Source organism: Bufo gargarizans, chromosome 2 (genome assembly GCF_014858855.1).
Source record: "Bufo gargarizans isolate SCDJY-AF-19 chromosome 2, ASM1485885v1, whole genome shotgun sequence".
Classification (NCBI taxonomy): Eukaryota; Metazoa; Chordata; class Amphibia; order Anura; family Bufonidae; genus Bufo; species Bufo gargarizans.
This window is the reverse complement of record NC_058081.1, coordinates 675,224,600-675,244,424: the sequence shown is the minus strand read 5'-3', so window position 1 is coordinate 675,244,424 and position 19,825 is coordinate 675,224,600. Positions and strand designations below refer to the sequence as shown.

General features: G+C 42.4%; 1 protein-coding gene across 2 annotated transcripts in view; it reads right to left on the bottom strand.

Annotated features, from left to right (window-relative positions):
• LOC122926935 (nicotinamide N-methyltransferase-like) overlaps positions 1 to 19,825 on the bottom strand; it is a 43,461-nt gene that overhangs the window by 6,604 nt on the left and 17,032 nt on the right. For both annotated transcript variants that reach the window (XM_044278457.1, XM_044278459.1), the window contains exon 3: positions 9,929 to 10,136. In XM_044278457.1, coding sequence (XP_044134392.1) covers positions 9,929 to 10,136 — 208 coding nt within the window. The remainder of the gene's footprint in view (positions 1 to 9,928; positions 10,137 to 19,825) is intronic.

Here is a 19,825-nt window from a genome sequence, read left to right as displayed (position 1 = left end):
GATAGTGAAAGTCAGTCTTTAACACAATACAGGAGGCGGGTGCCGGCAGCAGAATCGCATTGCCGGCACCCTGCCGCCTACAGGGAGCTGCGATCAGAGGCAGTTAACCCCTTAGGTGCCGCACCTGAGGGGTTAACTGCTGATCTGCCAGTACCAGCCTCCTGTATAAAGGGGTAATTTATCATTGGTGGTGCAGTGTACCGCCCCCCTCAACCCCCCATCCCATTAAAATCATTGGTGGCACAGTGCGCCAGCCCCTCTCAACCCCCCCAGTATTAAAATCATTGGTGGCAGTGGCCACAGGGACCTCTCCCCTCCCCCTCATTGGTGGTGCAGTGGCAGCTTCTGATCGGAGCCCCAGCTGTGTAAGCCTGGGGCTCCGATCAGTTACCATGGCAGCCAGGACGCTACAGAAGCCCTGGTTGCCATGGTAACATCCCTGATGCTGTGTGCACAAGACACAGAGCAGCAGGGACAGTGTGAAGTCCTATTCACCCTGATAGAGCTGAATAGGACAAGGGATGAAAGATCCCAGGTTCTCGCCCCTAAGGCTACTTTCACACTTGCGTTCAGAACGGATCCGTCTGCATTATATTGTAAAAAAAATTATTATTTTTTGATGCGGCCCACATAAACTTAAATTTAGTTTTTTGTGGCCCATGTTAGCCTTTGAGTTTGACATGCTTGGTCTAGGGTGACAGATGATAGGTACAGTTAAAGGGAGATTGTCAGCACTGTTATCAATGTGACAGGTCTATAAGATAACCTGTGCTATTCTTTTTGGCACATGCCCTTTACTTGCCTTTTATGGACCTAAATTTCGTGCTACCCTCCTGTTTTAGTGATTTATATGCTTTCTTTTTGTCATTTATTGCTTTCTTCACAGTTCTATTTATTCACATTGTTTTTTTTTTTGTTCCTTAACCTTTTATTCCCATACGGTATGTACCTTTCACAATGAGATTTTAGGATGCTTTTAAAGATTTCCCATTTTGTGGCTGTATTTTTATTTGTGTGGACTTTATCCCATTTACTTAGGCCTATGGCCTCTCTTAGTTGGCTAAATTTAGCTTTTTTGAAGTTTGGTATTTTTGTTCCTCCCTGTAGAAACACTCTTTTGAATAATAATTGGAAGGTTATTACATTATGGTCACTATTTCCCAGGTGTCCCCCAACCTGCACGTCTGTTGTTCTGTCAGGTCTATTGGTTAATACTAAGTCCAGTATGGCCGTCCCTCTAGTCGGGTCCTGAACCAGTTGGGTGAGGTAATTGTCTTTGGTTTTTGCCATGAACCTGTTTCCTTTATGAGATATACAAGTTTCAGTTTCCCAGTCTATATCTGGGTAGTTGAAGTCCCTCATAATAACCACCTCATTATGATTTCATTTAGTAGTAGATTTTCTGTGGACTCTGGTATATTAGGTGGTTTATAGTAAACTCTTATCAGTAATTTATTATTGTTTTTAGCTCCAGGTATCTCTACCCACAGTGACTCCACATGTTCATGTCCCTCACTTATATCTTGCCGGAGTGCAGGACAATAGCCTCACGAGCGGCGCGACCTTCACAGCATCATTGTAATCTATGATGCTGTGTACTCCCGTGCGCACGATCAATGCCGCTCCGGAACATATGGCCCGCTTATGGGCCATATGTCTCGGAGGGCATACGGTCGTCTGCAAGAGGCCTAACTCAGTGGCTATGCTAAATTTGTATTAATCAAATGCAAATACAAAAGAATTCAGATCTAGGTGTTGGTTTGAAAGCTGTAAAATATTTTTTGTGGGACAATCCCTTCAAATAGAGCAACTGAAGCCAAATACCACAAAGAAGTTAAATTGGAGCTGATGGGAGAGAAAATGCCAAGTACAGACAGCACATTGTGGAAGCAGCTAAGACCTGTTGAAAAGGCAGACTAGTAACAATAACTAGCTAACCTGAAGCTTTGTGAAACATTGTTTACCCACTCCCCCCATACTTCCCATTGTGGCGGAATGAGTGGGAGAATGAGTTGAGCATTATCTGCAACTGCAGTGAGCCCCTGAGCAGTCAATGCAGAAGATGGGAGTGGTAGTAGCCCTAATTAGATGTTGTGTCGCAGTGTACTCCCTCGGGTCATCACTCCCTGAAGTTCAGTGCAGTGAAAAGGTGTGAAAAAAATCAGGCAGACATAGGAGAACATTCACATCAAATGGATTTCTTTACTGAGTGGAAAACTTGGATACATCCAGTAATTAGTAGGGAGAACGTGCAGTTTCTTTCACCAGATGATGAGCTATGGTGACTACTTAAATGACAATTTATAGCACTCAGAAGTATGCTAGCTGGCAAGTCTCTATCTCCTCATTCCCCTAAATTACGGCTATAAAGCTGGCAACGTGGCTGTATGTGTCCACTATGTAATGCAGGTTTCAGGTCTGCCTGTTCTGAACTATGGTGATGGGTGCCTTAACTTCTTATCCCCTCGCCTTGTAGCTTAGTCTGTAGTGCTGTGGTAGCTGGTGACTGCTGACTGTAAGCTTTGATGGGTCACTGTAGCCCTTGGACCTTTCCATCTCCTTGGTCAATTTCTAGTTCTAAGGCCCAAGGAGCAGCAACTGATGCATGTGCTCCCTGTCTCCTCACTAACCTAGCTAGCTCTCCCTCCTGACAGGAAGTAGGACCAGCCCACTCCTATCATGACAGATGGGGGGGGGGGGGGAGGAATTATTAGCTCCATTCCCAATGCCACCCATATACCATCTGCTGATGTAACAGTGTATGACATAGGAAAACGTAACAGTAGCGTTATAAACCAAACAATTTGCAGATACCCTATCTGGGGTATTGCAGATACTGTAAGTGACACTTTTACACCAGCGGCATAGCTATCCAGCTGGCTGTTGCAGCGAAGAAATGCCTGCTGGAGTCCTCCGGAATCTGCATAGCCAAATAGTTGCGCCTGCCCGCCGGACTCCATAGACTACAATGGGATCTAGTGGGAATAAAGCTGCTGAAAGGCATTTATGATAGGATTCGGTCTGACAAATATTGTAGCATTCAATGTTTTCTTCCAGCCGCATCCTGGCATAAATGCTGGTTAGAGGCCAGATTACCACCGAATACCATTATAGTCAATGGGGTCCAGCAGCCACGTAACACTATCCAGTAAGGCCATATCCGGAGAACTCTGGAAGGCAGTTCCTCTGCCACAACAACCTTCTGGGTAGCTATGCCGCTGGTGTGAAACTAGCCTAAGCATGTTTTGAGACTTATGCATGACATGACCTTGGAGGTGGCGTTCAGCTGGGCCACATTTGATGTGGTCGTACTTTACTCCTCCATTCCACATGACTTGGGTTTAATGTGGTCAGAATTAAAGGAGCACTTGTGCATCTCCACCTAATTTCTACTCCAACATAATTTTTTTCACTTTCAGTGGACGGTTCTTTTTTAAAAAAAAAAGGGGGGCTTCTATGAGGGAGGAATTTCCCCCTCGTTTGAAAATATTATATATGGTCAGTTGGGAGGCTTGCTATATATTTTCTTCTAATCCTTTTATTTCCTCCATAGTTTGGCTGGGCTGTTTCAATGATAACTTTCTGGTCAAATGGAAGGATTCTGAGGCCAGTTTCTATGATTCTGTATTATTGTATCTTAATTAAAATTACATGATTCAAAAATGTAATGCTAATTTTGAAGTAGAAAGTACTTCTTCCCTTGATATTATATACCTCAGTGATCACAATAATAGGGTACAGGTTGAATCATTCAGGAAGCAAACAGCAGGGAACTCAGTTCTTTTGGCGAGCTCATGTCCCCCTAGGCATGTTACAAACATTCCTTGTGCTAAATGGGGTTGTCTAGGAATGTTCCTCTATAGAGATATTACAGATAGTCATCTGCGTTATGTAACAGCTTATAAGACCCGGGTTATTCTAGGTATGTTCTCAATGCCACATATCATAGGGCATAATTTATGGCTAGGGGGGGTTGAATTCAGGATAATTGTGCTGCCATGTCCCTCTCTAGGAAGGATAATGTTCCATTCACACGGATCCGCAAAACACAGACACCTGCAATGTGCGATCCGCAATTTGCGGACAGCACATCACAGACACTATAATAGAAAATGCCTTTTCTGGTCCGCAATTGCGGACAAGAATAGGACATGTTCTATTTTTTTCAGGAACGAAATTGTGGATCCCGAAAAAACGGATACTGAAAATGCAGATGCGGATCCAGGAAATGTGGATTTGCATCCGTTCCAGCCCCATTGAAAGTGAATGGGTCCGCAAATTGCGTAACGAATGCGGACCCAAATTACGGACGTGTGAATGGACCCTAAACAAGAACACCACAGGTAATAGCAAGCAATATTATAAAGTTAAAAGGATTGTGCAAACCTGGTCAAGAACTGCAGGCTTCTGTACCAAATATTAACACAGATTTTCTCAGGTGTTCAAATACTTATGTGCAAGACAAATAAATTCTTTAAAAATCAAGTAATGTGATTTCCTGATTTTTATTTTATTTATTCTGTCTCTCAGAGTGGGAATGCACCTACAATGTGAATCTCAGACCCCTCTGATTTCTAAGTGGGAGAACTTGCAAAATCGCAGGGTGTTCAAATACTTCTGTTCCTCACTGTATATTCCTTTATTATATTAGGATGAAATTTTAATAATCGTGCAATTCTAGAAGTTCTACACTTTGAGTTCTCCTTGGCTCTCTTATAAGGGAAGTTAAATGTGGCCACAAAAACGTAAAACTTGCCCTTTAGGCTACATGCACACGACGCAAAACACGTATGTGTTTTGCGATCTGCAAATTGCGGATCCGCAAAAAAACGGATGAAGTTTTTTTGGTGGATCCATTGTAATAATGCCTATCCTAGAATAATGCCTATCCTAGAAAAAAATAGGATATGCACTATTTTTTTTGCGGAGCAACGGAACGGACATACTGATGCGGACAGCACGCAATGTGCTGTCCGTGTTTTTGGGGGACCTATTGAAATGAATGGGTCCGCATCCTATCCGCAAAAAAAAGGATCGGACATGGTAACAAAATACGGTCGTGTGCATGAGGCCTTAATGGAAGTGGAAAAACATTTTTCATTTTTTATCATCCAGAATTCTTACAATATTAAAAACTACATCCATTGCAATAATGCCAATGTGGTGCATCTTCATCTTGTTTTAGTTGTCATAAACAGTATGTCAGATGCACCACAACCCCCCTTAAAGTCAGAATCAGAAGACAGTTGTCTGAAGCTGAGGGCATAACACCTCCGATATTTCCATGTTATCTAGACATTTTAAAGAGATACAGGTCCTTCTAAAAAAATTTGCATATTGTGATAAAGTTCATTATTTTCTGTAATGTACTGATAAACATTAGATTTTCATATATTTTAGATTCATTACACACCAACTGAAGTAGTTCAAGCCTTTTCTTGTTTTAATATTGATGATTTTGGCATACAGCTCATGAAAACCCAAAATTCCTATCTAAAAAAATGTGCATATTTCATCCGACCAATAAAAGAAAAGTGTTTTTAATACAAAAAAAGTCAACCTTCAAATAATTATGTTCAGTTATGCACTCAATACTTGGTCGGGAATCCTTTTGCAGAAATGACTGCTTCAATGCGGCGTGGCATGGAGGCAATCAGCCTGTGGCACTGCTGAGGTGTTATGGAGGCCCAGGATGCTTCGATAGCGGCCTTAAGCTCATCCAGAGTGTTGGGTCTTGCGTCTCTCAACTTTCTCTTCCCAATATCCCACAGATTCTCTATGGGGTTCAGGTCAGGAGAGTTGGCAGGCCAATTGAGCACAGTAATACCATGGTCAGTAAACCATTTACCAGTGGTTTTGGCACTGTGAGCAGGTGCCAGGTCATGCTGAAAAATGAAATCTTCATCTCCATAAAGCTTTTCAGCAGATGGAAGCATGAAGTGCTCCAAAATCTCCTGATAGCTAGCTGCATTGACCCTGCCCTTGATAAAACACAGTGGACCAACATCAGCAGCTGACATGGCACCCCAGACCATCACCGACTGTGGGTACTTGACACTGGACTTCAGGCATTTTGGCATTTCCCTCTCCCCAGTCTTCCTCCAGACTCTGGCACCTTGATTTCTGAATGACATGCAAAATTTGCTTTCATCCGAAAAAAGTACTTTGGACCACTGAGCAACAGTCCAGTGCTGCTTCTCTGTAGCCCAGGTCAGGCGCTTCTGCCGCTGTTTCTGGTTCAAAAGTGGCTTGACCTAGGGAATGCGGCACCTGTAGCCCATTTCCTGCACACGCCTGTACACGGTGGCTCTGGATGTTTCTACTCCAGACTCAGTCCACTGCTTCCGCAGGTCCCCCAAGGTCTGGAATCGGTCCTTCTCCACAATCTTCCTCAGGGTCCGGTCACCTCTTCTCGTTGTGCAGCGTTTTCTGCCATACTTTTTCCTTCCCACAGACTTCCCACTGAGGTGCCTTGATACAGCACTCTGGGAACAGCCTATTCGTTCAGAAACTTCTTTCTGTGTCTTACCCTCTTGCTTGAGGGTGTCAATGATGGCCTTCTGGACAGCAGTCAGGTCGGCAGTCTTACCCATGATTGCGGTTTTGAGTAATGAACCAGGCTGGGAGTTTTTAAAAGCCTCAGGAATCTTTTGCAGGTTTATAGAGTTAATTAGTTGATTCAGATGATTAGGTTAATAGCTCGTTTAGAGAACCTTTTCATGATATGCTAATTTTTTTAGATAGGAATTTTGGGTTTTCATGAGCTGTATGCCAAAATCATCAATATTAAAACAATAAAAGGCTTGAACTACTTCAGTTGGTGTGTAATGAATCTAAAATATATGAAAGTCTAATGTTTATCAGTACATTACAGAAAATAATGAACTTTATCACAATATGCAAATTTTTTTAGAAGGACCTGTACATGGAGGGGATACCAGCAGTTTCTGTTTTAGAGGAATAGAGAGGGTATTCAGACCACAGAAGGAAATTGTTAAATAGGGAGGTTTTTAGGATCTCTCTGGTAAATATGAGATTACTTTTGGGTTTGAATCTTTGTCTCAAGATTTGATTTATCACTATTGCAATTATTTAGTCATTATTTATTCCATATACATCTATTCAAATACTTGTATTATGAGATTGTTGAACAAAAAACAAGCCTTCTCAGATGGAAATATAAAGTTATGGGAGTCAGAAGATTGTGATGCAAACCAATTTTAGATTTTTTTTTAAAGTAGTTAAAACATAACAAACACTGCACAAATTTGGTATTGCAATCAGTGGCGCACCTACAGGGGGGGTCCAGCAGGTCTGGACCCCCCATAGAACAACCAGACAAAATTATTTTTTCCTTCAGGGCCGCACCGCCGATCAGCTCAGGCAGCGTGGCCCTGGATGTAATTGCGGCGGTGGAGGTGGGGGGGAGGCAGTAGGAAGCACTCATCTCCATATCTAATGCATCTGTATCGCTGTCCATAGGACAGCGATACAGATGCCTGTGCTGCGGCAGGGGAGGGAGAGGTGTGTCCCTCCCCTGTTCTTCTGATAGGCCGCAGGCACTAATGCCTTGTTTTTTTCCTACGCAGCTTTTAGAATCGCCAAGTAAAAGAATCAGCGCAACACACTACACCCCGTCCCTGCAGTTTTAAATATAAAGGGGGCTTTGAAAAATTGAATTAGCACAGCGTACTACACATGCCACATTTTTTGGCCTTTCGGACCCCCCCTAGACAAAATTCCTGGGTGCTCCCCTGATTGCAATAATCGTATTGTCCCACAGAATAAGAATGTCATATCATTTTAGTGCACAGTGAAATCTGTAAGAGCAAAACCCAAAAAACTGTTTGTCAATACAAGATAAGCCTTATTCATATGACCGTTGTTCTGGTCCGAGCCGACTTTGTTCAGGGAATGCAGTTTGAGGGAGTGAGGGGCTGGGTGGAGCACAGTCAGTGTTTAATAAAACCATTGCTATTGAAATTCATAGCAGTTCTGTGTTACACAACCAGCTATCTGCTGCTTGTGCAATTGCACTTTTTTTTTGCATTATATCTGTCCAATTTTATTTAACACATTAAATTATAGCAAAAAGCATTTTATGGCATTAATACCATTTTATACCAATGAAATTATAGACAAAGGGGTGTTTTAGACGCCGGTCTTAATAGGACCCTGCACTGGTGGTGGATCCACCACCGCTTCTAAATGTAAGATAGCTTCCTAGCTGTCTTACGTTTAGACCATTTTCTAAGCCTAAAACAGGTGTAGAAAATGGTAAACTAGAGCGCTTGCATGAGAACATTGCTGCACGCCCGCCATCATAGGCGTGCAGCGTCTAAGTTTGCTACAGCACTGCTACACTCCAACGTATATGGGCGCGCAGTGCCTCCTACACCCTACAATTGCCGACTGCTCCTGATGATCTGCTCGTACATGGGGGCATTTCTCGGGGGATCAAAGCATTTAAGGTGCTGCAGGCAGTAACCAGCGCCTAAAATATTATCATCATATGTTTATGAATGACCCTGGGATAACATTCTAATGTATCCTGAGGAGAGTGTTACAAAGACAGTGATACACTGACATTCGCAACAAGGCAATCATCACACATCTCCTGTAGAGGATATTAACATTTTAGTGTGTGAGAGGCAATCCAATTAGAAATAGGGGTGGTGTCCCTATAATTCTGCGGACTACCACCATCCTCCCACATTAAACCTGAATAATATATTAAGTGGGAAGCCACAGGTTTTAATGAATTTGATTTAATAAAATAGTCTTTTAAGCCCGAAACAAACTGAATCTCATACGATTTGCTCATCTTTAGGGTAAATGGATTGTCCAACTAAAATAATTTATCACCTATCTGAACAACAGAGGGTCCCTGGGTCCTGTCTCTGAATGGACGTGTAGTGCGCATGTTGGTCCGTGGATCAACTTATTTCTATGGTCCTGACAGCATTCCTTCATGACAGTCCCATAGAAGTGAATGACGTGATGGACCAGCATACGCATTACCACTCAGAGAGAGGACTCACGAGCCACTTCTACGGATAAAAGCAGTCCCAGTAGTCGGACCTCCCGCAATCTGATATTATATCTTATTATAAGTTTTGTGGGTTTAATACCAAGCAGTGCATTCTTGCTGCAGACTGGAAACCCTAATTGGTGGTGCAAAGCCTTGTGGTACACCATTGCATATTGTCTGCTGCTTGTAGATGATGGCATGGAGAGAAAGAAGTGGCAGACTACAGCATGTTAAAGGGGTATTCCGTTTTCATGAAATTGTTGATCTATCCTCAGGATCAGATATGCGGGGTCTGACTCTTAGCATTCCCGCTGATTAGCTGTTTGAAAGGGCCGAGGCACCAGTGTGGAAGCTGCGTCGTCCTCAGTGTTTACCTGTATGCCGTCTGTATTGTAGTGGTGGTGCAATCTAATTCTGGCTATTTGCCCTATTCAAGAGAATGTGATAGGAAGCTGTAATTCCATTGCACCACCAATACAACTTAGACTGCGTACAGTTAAACACTGAATAGAATGCAGCCCCTTCAAACAGCTAATCAGTGAGAGGTGCCCAGAGTCAGACCCCTGAAGATCTGATGTTCATGTCCTATCCAGTGGATAGATCCTCAATACCATGAATCAGGACGACTCAATTTAAATGGCAGCACGTAGGCACTGATAGTAGTTTACAGTATATTTCTAAAGCTTTTGAGGACATTCTGACATTGCTGACCTGCTTTGTTGTCTTCACTATATAATTTTATTATTTAACACTGATAAGAGTGCTTATTGTACAGTAATGGGTAATTGCTAGAGTTCATGTTTCAGAGACAATTATACACTGCCAGTGACATTACCATAGTGCCATTAGATGCACAGTATCAAGTTAGTAGAAGCATGTAAAGAAGCATTTTGATACCTGTTTCCTTCCAGTTCACACACAATTTTTATGATTGGGGTCCAGTCGAAAGCACCGGGATCCTTCTTCAGCCATTTTTGCAATTCAGCACGGTTTTGTTCAAGGTAATCAGAAGTAATGATTTTATCAAATACTTCACAAGCTGAGAGAAGTTGATAAATGGCGGGTCCGGCACCAAAATCTATTATCGTGTCTCCTTTTACTCCACCTTAAAAGAGTTCAAAATATTTTCAATGTTGATATAAAAGAAACATAATGTTATTGGGAATATTTCAATAAAACATCTCTGAACAGCAAAAATCACCTAGACCTTGGTATAATATGCACCATAATTTGGTCCATTTCTGGTGCATAATGTCACATCACGTTTTAGACATATGTATGAAGCAAATGTACCGAAATTAATAATTCAATGTGCCTAACTTGTTGGACTTTGCCCACAGCTGAAGGGGTTTTCTGGGATTCTAATATTGATGACCTAGCCTCAGGATATCAGACCGGCGGGGATACCACACCTGGCACCCCCAGCTGATCAGCTAGTTGAAGAGAAGGCCACGATCCGCGAGACCGCTGCCTTCTCTTGACAATGCAGCAGTGAGCAGGTGTAATTACAAGCTATCCCGTTCATTTCTATGGGATGGCTCCCTCCTATACACTTGAATAGGAATGAGACGCCCCATTGAAGTACATGGGACAGAATTTTGTAATTTCACCTGCTGAACACTGCGATGTCGACGGTGAGCAGGTAAACAATAAAGAAAAGGCAACGCTCGCACGGAGCACGGCCTTCTCTGCAACCAGCTGATCAAGACTATGATTAGTCGTCAAAGAAAATGCTTATTATGCTTATAACGGTACGGCCTGATGGTGTGGCTAGCCACATAAGACCAAGTTGCTCTCATTTGCAGCAAGCAATAGCTGCTCAATTTTAACAAAAAATCATGCGCCCATTGGTCGCTGTGTGTGGGTGTAGCTTGGCCACATGTGGCCGGCTGCACAGTTGGGCTGTGCCCCTAGAGGTGGGCTGCTACTATTAATTGCTGATTCCGTCACCTTAATCCATGCTTTCATACAATCCTCTTCATAAAGTAAAGAAAAATATGTGCGCCATACTGTCCAAGCAAACATACTTTTTCACCATAAGGTGGTGGAGGTGCCTCCCGCATTCTGTCCTGCTTTACATTGTTTTTGGGCTACAAATCAACATATGTAAATATATATATATATATATATATATATATATATATATACACGCACACACACACACACACACACAATATATATTTATATACTATATATAAATACAAAAAATAAATATATATATATATATATATATATATATATAATATATAAAGCTGAGTGTATGTATGTCCGCTAAATGAATCCGCACTGTCGCATTTACAATCACGAAATTTGGCACACAGGTACATCAGGTGGCAAGGAAGGTTTTATACTTTGTCTCAGCTATCTAGCACATACCGTTCCTGAGATATTCCCAAAAAAAACGCAAACATGGCACATCACATGACCTACATTAGCCAATAGAAGCCTGGTCTTTCTCTTCATATCCCAACTTTAAATACCAACTGCCATACACACAGTCACATGTCCCTTATTAGCCAATAGATTCTTGCAGGCCCTTAGATTCCCCAAAAAATGCATTAGCCAATAGAAGCCTGCTCACATGACCCTTATCAGCCAATAGAAGCTCTCAGGCCCTTAGTCTCCACATACACACAGTTTTACACCAGGTTTCCATAACAGCGCAGCAAATGCATTTAGGCCAGTGGCGGATCCGGGGGGGGGGGGGCAACGGGGCAATTCCCACAGATTTTAATTTCCCTTTTAAGCCACCCCCGCTGCACCGCAGTGCCCCACTGTAATTACAATACCTGTCCTAAGTTCACATAGGGGGGGGGGCAGAGGCAGAAAAGCTGTGCATTCAGGCGCATGCAGCCAAGAGAGGGAGGGAGTGGTCCCGTCTGGGCAGCCGGCGGCAAAGTTGGAAGGAAGAGCCTGAGCTGCTTGCCAGGCCCGCGTGCCTAGTACTAGTGAGGTGAGGGTGGCTTAATAGTGTTCGTGCCCAGCTGCTGCTTTTTCTTACAGGATACAAGAAGAACACTGCTGCCCTGGCTGAGATCCATGAGTCCGTGACCCTACCCTACCTCTGTATAATTAAGTGATATATATATATATATATATATATATATATATATATTACACAGTAGCAGTATATAACACATATGTACCCTACACTGCTACCCCTCCTCAGTTATATTACCCCCTGTATATAATGTACCCTGCCTGATACCCCTCAGTTATATAACTGAAGGGTATCAGGCTACATTTTACAGGGGGTAATATAACTAAGGGTTATCAGGGTACATTATAAAGTGGTAATATAACATACAGGGGGTAATATAACTAAGGGGTATCAGGGTACATTATAAAGTAGTAATATAACTGAGGAGGGGTATCGGGGTACATTATACAGGGGTAATATAACTGAGGAGGGGTATCAGGGTAAATTATACAGTGGTAATGTAACTGAGTCTGCGGTAAGGTGTGGGGGTCCCGTGTTGTCTCTGCAGTGCGGGGGGAGAGCTGCGATCTGTCTCCTCAGTGCAGAGTGTAATCAGACTGGCCCTGAGCCGCCCGACCCCCAGGAAGACCTGCAGAAGACCAGTGTGTGACTGATCAGATCTGAGAGCCCCAATGAAAACAAATAATTTACTGCCCCTTGTGGTCAAAGATTATTACCAGGGACTCTGTATCCACAAAGGCGCACCGCCATCTTTATCGAAGACCGTACTAGTACTTCAGACAGTCTATTAGATTATAGGTAATGTGATTAACTAGCCATGGGGACTGGGACATTTCAGTTCGCCCCTCAGTTTGGCGGGACAGGCATCTGGCATCTGTCCGCCGCCACAAAACAATCTTGAAGTGCCCCTCCCAAGACCAGGCTCTGGATCCGCCACTGATTTAGGCACTGTTTATCCTACCGTAAATAGGTGGTCGTAGCTTGAATCAGTGTGGCCACGCATAGGTGTGTGAAATACCGTATCCTGAGAGACTAGCTGCAAATTTGGGAGTGCTTCACTTGCAACCAGGGCTGTGGAGTCGGTAAATAAATGCTCCGACTCCGACTCCTCAGTTTTTGGTTCTTCCGACTCCGACTCCTCTGTATTTAATATGCGAATGTATTTTATACATTCCTTGAAGGAAAGAAAGGCAACATACATGTCATTACCACAGAACTACTGGCTAGGAAGCCAAAAGTCTACTGTATTGAACAGTTTAAGCAAAAGACAAACACAATGTGTTCCACCAAGTTCTTCTAATCTCTTATAGCAGAGAGAGGTAGTTGGGCAGAACCTGCTGCCTTCTCCTTTGTGTGCTGATTTTCTGCTGAAGATAGGGCAGTGGGAGGATCCGGGAAGGGGCAGGGGAAGGGGCATTTATTGTAAAACACGATTTCCCTAGTAGAATCCCAAAGTCATGTTTAAAGTTTAAGCCAACAATCTGTTTACAAGCTTTTATAGCCTTAGCTGAATGACAGCAGTTTTTCAAATGGTTTACAGCTTCTGTCTTGAACTATTGACTATCCATTCCCTATCGTCTCTAGTCCTGCAAAAAACATATTTACTTAATCAGTTATCAGTAAGAGGCTAGGTTAACCAAGGGCATTGCGTTCCCTGTAACAGCGGGACACAACACAATGAAAGGTATAAGTATTTATCCTTAACTGTGCGTTATGTGCCATATAGTGAAGCATATGAAAAGCATGCTTCTTCATGGTCACTTAACGTGTTCGTTTTGCGGTAACGTGATGCACTGCATGCATTGGCCTTTATTCTTACAGTAGAGAAGTAATTAATTATAACTTTTTGTGAATCGGACATTTAAACTTGCTTTTTTTTTTTTATTCCAATTTAAATTTAGTAGGAGTTGGAGTCGGTTAATTTTTGCCGACTCTGACTACAGGTACCCAAAATTGCCTCTGACTCTGACTCCTCGACTCCGACTCCAACTCCACAGCCCTGCTTGCAACTTAAAGTGGCTGTCCCATCTTGTCCTTTCATGGCCAGTACAGAATATCCCCAGTAAGCACCGACACTAGGTAGCAGAAATTACAGAAACATCTGAGCGCTCTGCTGTTTCAGTCACCTCCATACTGTAGCAACGATCGGGATGTATGCGAACATCGTAGCACAGCCAATTATACTGTTGATTGGTGGTGCCAATGCAAGCATGCAGTGGTAGGCAGAGACTTTTGAGCAGGCAGGTCTAATGAACAAGTAAGCAAGGAAGTGCACTGGTAGAAATCTGCATCATTTATTGACATTCTGCAAATTTATAATTCGTACCGCAAGTAAAATACAGTAGTAGAAAAATCTCACCCACACATTTTAGAAAGTTTTTTCAATCAATCTGTAGCTAATGACATAAGGTGAGGATTTGAAATTACATTGCCAACTGCAGATTTTACAGTACAGTGGAACCGAGGAGGGCACCAGCGATATGCGTCGGCCCATGGGGAATTTTCCTGGTAGAGTCTAAAGCCAATTCACTCCTGACAGAAGAGACAGAGACTGTGACTAGTAAATTTTAAGATCCTTGCAAACAAAAGAATATTAAACCAGAGCAGAGCAGCTGGACAGTGAGCTGAGGAGCTAACCACATGTAGTCCTGAAGGTGAATAGTGTTGAGCGCGAATATTCTTTGAAAAGCAAATTTTTATCTCGAATATCGCAACTTCGAGAATTCGCGAATATTTCTAATATAGTGCTATATATTCAGGGGAAGGTAATAGAAACTCACCCACCTGAAGGTGTGGATAGGTGCTCTAGTCACGTTTTGACCCACCCAGTCAAAAAGAAATAAGCAAATTTGATATAAAATGTAGTGACTGGCACTCAACCTTTGACACCATGCATTAGTATTTTGAGGATGTAGATAAAAACTTCAATTTATTTGCAAGGTTAAAATGTGAATAAATACTAATTCATATATAACATTTCATACAATAATACCAATGCATAAAATCGCATAAGTAACATCGCATGATCAAAATCGCAATAAAATTTCATATGTAAAATGACACACCAACATACATCCACATATAATTGTTAGTGGTAGTCCTATATATTGAGGCCTATAGATGAGGGCTGATGAGACCTCTCACTTAATAGCCTCCTAAGTTAGGTAATGCAACTGATGGCAGATAGTGAAGTCCACTATTAATATGGCTGTAATGGACAATATTGAATTGAATTAGCAGCTATTCGAGTTAGTATTGGATACTTGGAATAGTATCTTTGGTGACAATTCCTTGCTTTGGTATAGTAGATGTTAAGGTGATACGGAAGATGGCTTGTTGATATAGTACAATTGTTCATACAAGTAGGTAATGACTAATTGCCAGTCTTTACCTCCGCTACTACGTGGCGTCCCACGGAGCGGTCAGTACCTGACTTGTTTTACCTCCCTTCTGCAGCTGACTCCAGCTGTGATGTTTCGCCGTCTGGATACAATACCCCGTGTGGTTCTGGAGGTGTCAGCTCGGTGTCCCACGTGAGGTAAGTTAGTTTCCGGCTGTGCGGTCGAGTCTTGGATATCGGAGGTAGTGCACAAATTCGGAAAAGAGAAGCGCTTTTATTTGTTAGCTGTCAAGGCCCTTGATATTGTCCATAAATGCTGAGAGTAGGTCCTGAAATATGGGAATCAAACCATATGCGTTTCGAAGTGTATACTCACTCCTTCATCAGACCACGTGGTGGCTACACGTGTGAGGACATGGGGCAAGGAACTCTGGGAAGGCGGGATGACCCATTATGACATGCATACAGCCAATCATCAGCCAGCCCTGTGATGTCACAGCCCTATAAATACGGCAGCCATCTTGAATTCAGACATTTTCCAGCGTTCTGAGTGCAGAGCTAGGGACAGCAATAAAACCTCATTGTGAAAAAAATACTGAAAAAATGATGTATAAGTTCAGGGAAAGGATAGGGAGGAATCATTTCACAGCTTCTTAGTGCAGGGAGAGACATCAGAAGGCGCTAGGGACAGTAATAGGAAAAACCTTGTGAAAAGAAAAGCGATTTACAAGTGCAGGGAAAGATTATTTGGGGATCCAAATAGCCATTATACAGCGCTGCCATTCCAGCTATTTGTTCTGGAGGTGCAAGTGCTCTGTTGAAAAGCCTTTAGTGGCTTTTATATGCAGTTCACTACTGCAGCTATATGTGGTAAAAGCGCTTAGTGGCGTATTTTGATACAAAAATAAAAATATATACGCAGTTCACTTCTAAAGCTATATGCATTGAAAGCATTTAGTGGTGTATTTCATTACAAAAAGAAAAATATATACGCAGTTCACTTCTGCAGCTATATGTGGTGAAAGCATTTAGTGGCCAATTTCAGTACAAAAAGAAAAATATATTCTCAGTTCACTTCTGCAGTTATATGTGGTGAAAGTGTTTGGTAGTGTATTTCAGTAGAGAAAGAAAAATATATATGCAGTTCACTTCTGCATTTAAATGTGTTGAAAGCTTTTAGTGGCGTATTTAATTACAAAAAAATATATACGGTATACGCAGTTCCCTTCTGCAGTTATATGTGGTGAAAGCGTTTAGTGATGTATGCAAGTACAAAAAAATATATACAGTACAAACCAAAAGTTTGGACAGACCTTCTCATTCAAAGAGTTTTCTTTATTTTCATGACTATGAAAACTGTAGATTCACACTGAAGGCATCAAAACAATGAATTAACACATGTGGAATTATAAACATAACAAAAAAGTGTGAAACAACTGAAAATATGTCATATTCTAGGTTCTTCAAAGTAGCCACCTTTTGCTGTGATTACTGCTTTGCACACTCTTGGTATTCTCTTGATGAGCTTCAAGAGGTAGTCACCTGAAATGGTCTTCCAACAGTCTTGAAGGAGTTCCTAGAGATGCTTAGCACTTGTTGGCCCTTTTGCCTTCACTCTGCGGTCCAGCTCACCCCAAAGCATCTTGATTGGGTTCAGGTCCGGTGACTGTGGAGGCCAGGTCATCTGGCCCAGCACCCCTTCACTCTCCTTCATGGTCAAATAGCCCTTACACAGCCTGGAGGTGTGTTTGGGGGTCATTGTCCTGTTGAAAAGTAAATGATGGTCCAACTAAACGCAAACTGGATGGAATAGCATGCCGCTGCAAAATGCTGTGGTAGCCATGCTGGTTCAATATGCCTTCAATTTTGAATAAATCCCCAACAGTGTCACCAGCAAAGCATCCCCACACCATCACACCTCCTCCTCCATGCTTCACGGTGGGAACCAGGCATGTAGAGTCCATCCGTTTTCTATGTCGTACAAAGACATGGTGGTTGACTCATCAGACCAAAGCACAGATTTCCACTGGTCTAATGTCCATTCCTTGTGTTCTTTAGCCCAAACAAGTCTCTTCTGCTTGTTGCCTGTCCTTAGCAGTGGTTTCCTAGCAGATATTCTACCATGAAGGCCTGATTCACACAGTCTCCTCTTAACATTTGTTAAAGAGATGTGTCTGCTGCTAGAACTCTGTGTGGCATTGACCTGGTCTCTAATCTGAGCTGCTGTTAACCTGCAATTTCTGAGGCTGGTGACTCGGATGAACTTATCCTCCGCAGCAGAGGTGACTCTTGGTCTTCCTTTCCTGGGGCGGTCCGCATGTGAGCCAGTTTCTTTGTAGCGCTTGATAGTTTTTGTAACTGCACTTGGGGACACTTTCAAAGTTTTCCTAATTTTTCGGACTGACTGACCTTCATTTCTTAAAGTAATGATGGCCACTCGTTTTTCTTTACTTAGCTGCTTTTTTCTTGCAATAATACAAATTCTAACAGTCTATTCAGTAGGACTATCAGCTGTGTATCCACCTGACTTCTCGACAATGCAACTGATGGTCCCAACCCCATTTATAAGGCAAGAAATCCCACTTATTAAACCTGACAGGGCACACCTGTGAAGTGAAAACCATTTCAGGTGACTACCTCTTGAAGCTCACCAAGAGAATGCCAAGAGTGTGCAAAGCAGTAATCAAAGCAAAAGGTGGCTACTTTGAAGAACCTAGAATATGACATTTTTTCAGCTGTTTCACAGTTTTTTGTTATGTATATAATTCCACATGTGTTAATGTATAGTTTTGATGCCTTCAGTGTGAATCTACAATTTTCATAATTATGAAAATAAAGAAAACTCTTTGAATGAGAACGTGTGTCCAAACTTTTGGTCTGTACTGCATATATTATATATATATATATATATATATATATATATATATATATATATATATATATATAGTTACTTTAGACAGCTTGTGAGTAGGGATGAGCGAACCCGAACTGTATAGTTCGGGTTCGTACCGAATTTTGGGGTGTCCGTGACACAGACCCAAACCCAGACATTTTCATAAAAGTCCGGGTTCGGGTTCGATGTTCGTCGCTTTCTTGGCGCTTTTTGAAAGGCTGCAAAGCAGCCAATCAATAAGCGTCATACTACTTGCCCCAAGAGGCCGTCACAGCCATGCCTACTATTGGCATGGCTGTGATTGGCCAGAGCACCATGTGACCCAGCCTCTATTTAAGCGGGAGTCACATAGCGCCGCCCGTCACTCTGCTCTGATCAGCATAGGGAGAGGTTGCAGCTGCGAAGTTAGGGCGAGATTAGGCAGTGATTAACTCCTCCAAAAGACTTCATTCAGAGATCAATCTGCAGCTGTGGATGATTGAACTGCTGCTATTGAATTGCTCACTGTTATTAGGCTGCCCAGAGCGTTTTTCAGTCACTTTTTTCTGGGGTGATCGGCGGCCATTTTGTGTCTTGTGGTGTGCCAGCACAAGCTGCCACCAAGTGCATTTAACCCTCAATGGTGTGGTTGTTTTTTGGCTAAATCCTACATCAGGGTCAAGCTGTCACACCAAGTGCATTTAACCAGCAATAGTGTGGTTATTTTTTGGCCATATACTACATCAGGGGCAAGCTGAGCCTGTCACCAAGTGCATTTAACCCTCAATGGTGTGGTTGTTTTTTGGCTAAATCCTACATCAGGGTCAAGCTGTCACACCAAGTGCATTTAACCAGCAATAGTGTGGTTATTTTTTGGCCATATACTACATCAGGGCAAGCTGAGCCTTTCACCAAGTGCATTTAACCCTCAATGGTGTGGTTGTTTTTTGGCTAAATCCTACATCAGGGTCAGGCTGTCACACCAAGTGCATTTAACCATCAATAGTCTGGTTATTTTTTGGCCATATACTACATCAGGGGCAAGCTGAGCCTGTCACCAAGTGCATTTAACCCTCAATAGTGTGGTTGGTCAAGCTGTCACACCAAGTGCATTTAACCATCAATAGTGTGGTTATTGTTTGGCCATATCCCAGTCTAATTCTGTCAGTAAACGTATACCTGTCACCCAGCGCCTAAATAATAGGCCTCAAATTTATATCCAGCTAAATCTGTCATTACTGCTGTGGCTGGTCAAGTTATTTAGTGTCCGTCAAAGCACAGTTTTTGTTCTGGGTTGAAATACAATTCCCAATTTAGCAATTTCCTAATTTAGTGGTTTCTGCTGTATCAGAGCTATTTTAAATCTATCTCTAAAAGGGTATATAAGATTCAAGGTGCACATAGGGTCATTCTGAATAACTTCACACACACGCTACTGTGCTTCTCCAAGTCTAATTCTGTCAGTAAACCTATACCTGTCACCCAGCGCCTAAATACTAGGCCTCAAATTTATATCCAGCTAAATCTGTCGTTACTGCTGTGGCTGGTCAAGTTATTTAGTGTCCGTCAAAGCACATTTTTTGTTCTGGGTTGAAATACAATTCCCAATTTAGCAATTTCCTAATTTAGTGGTTTCTGCTG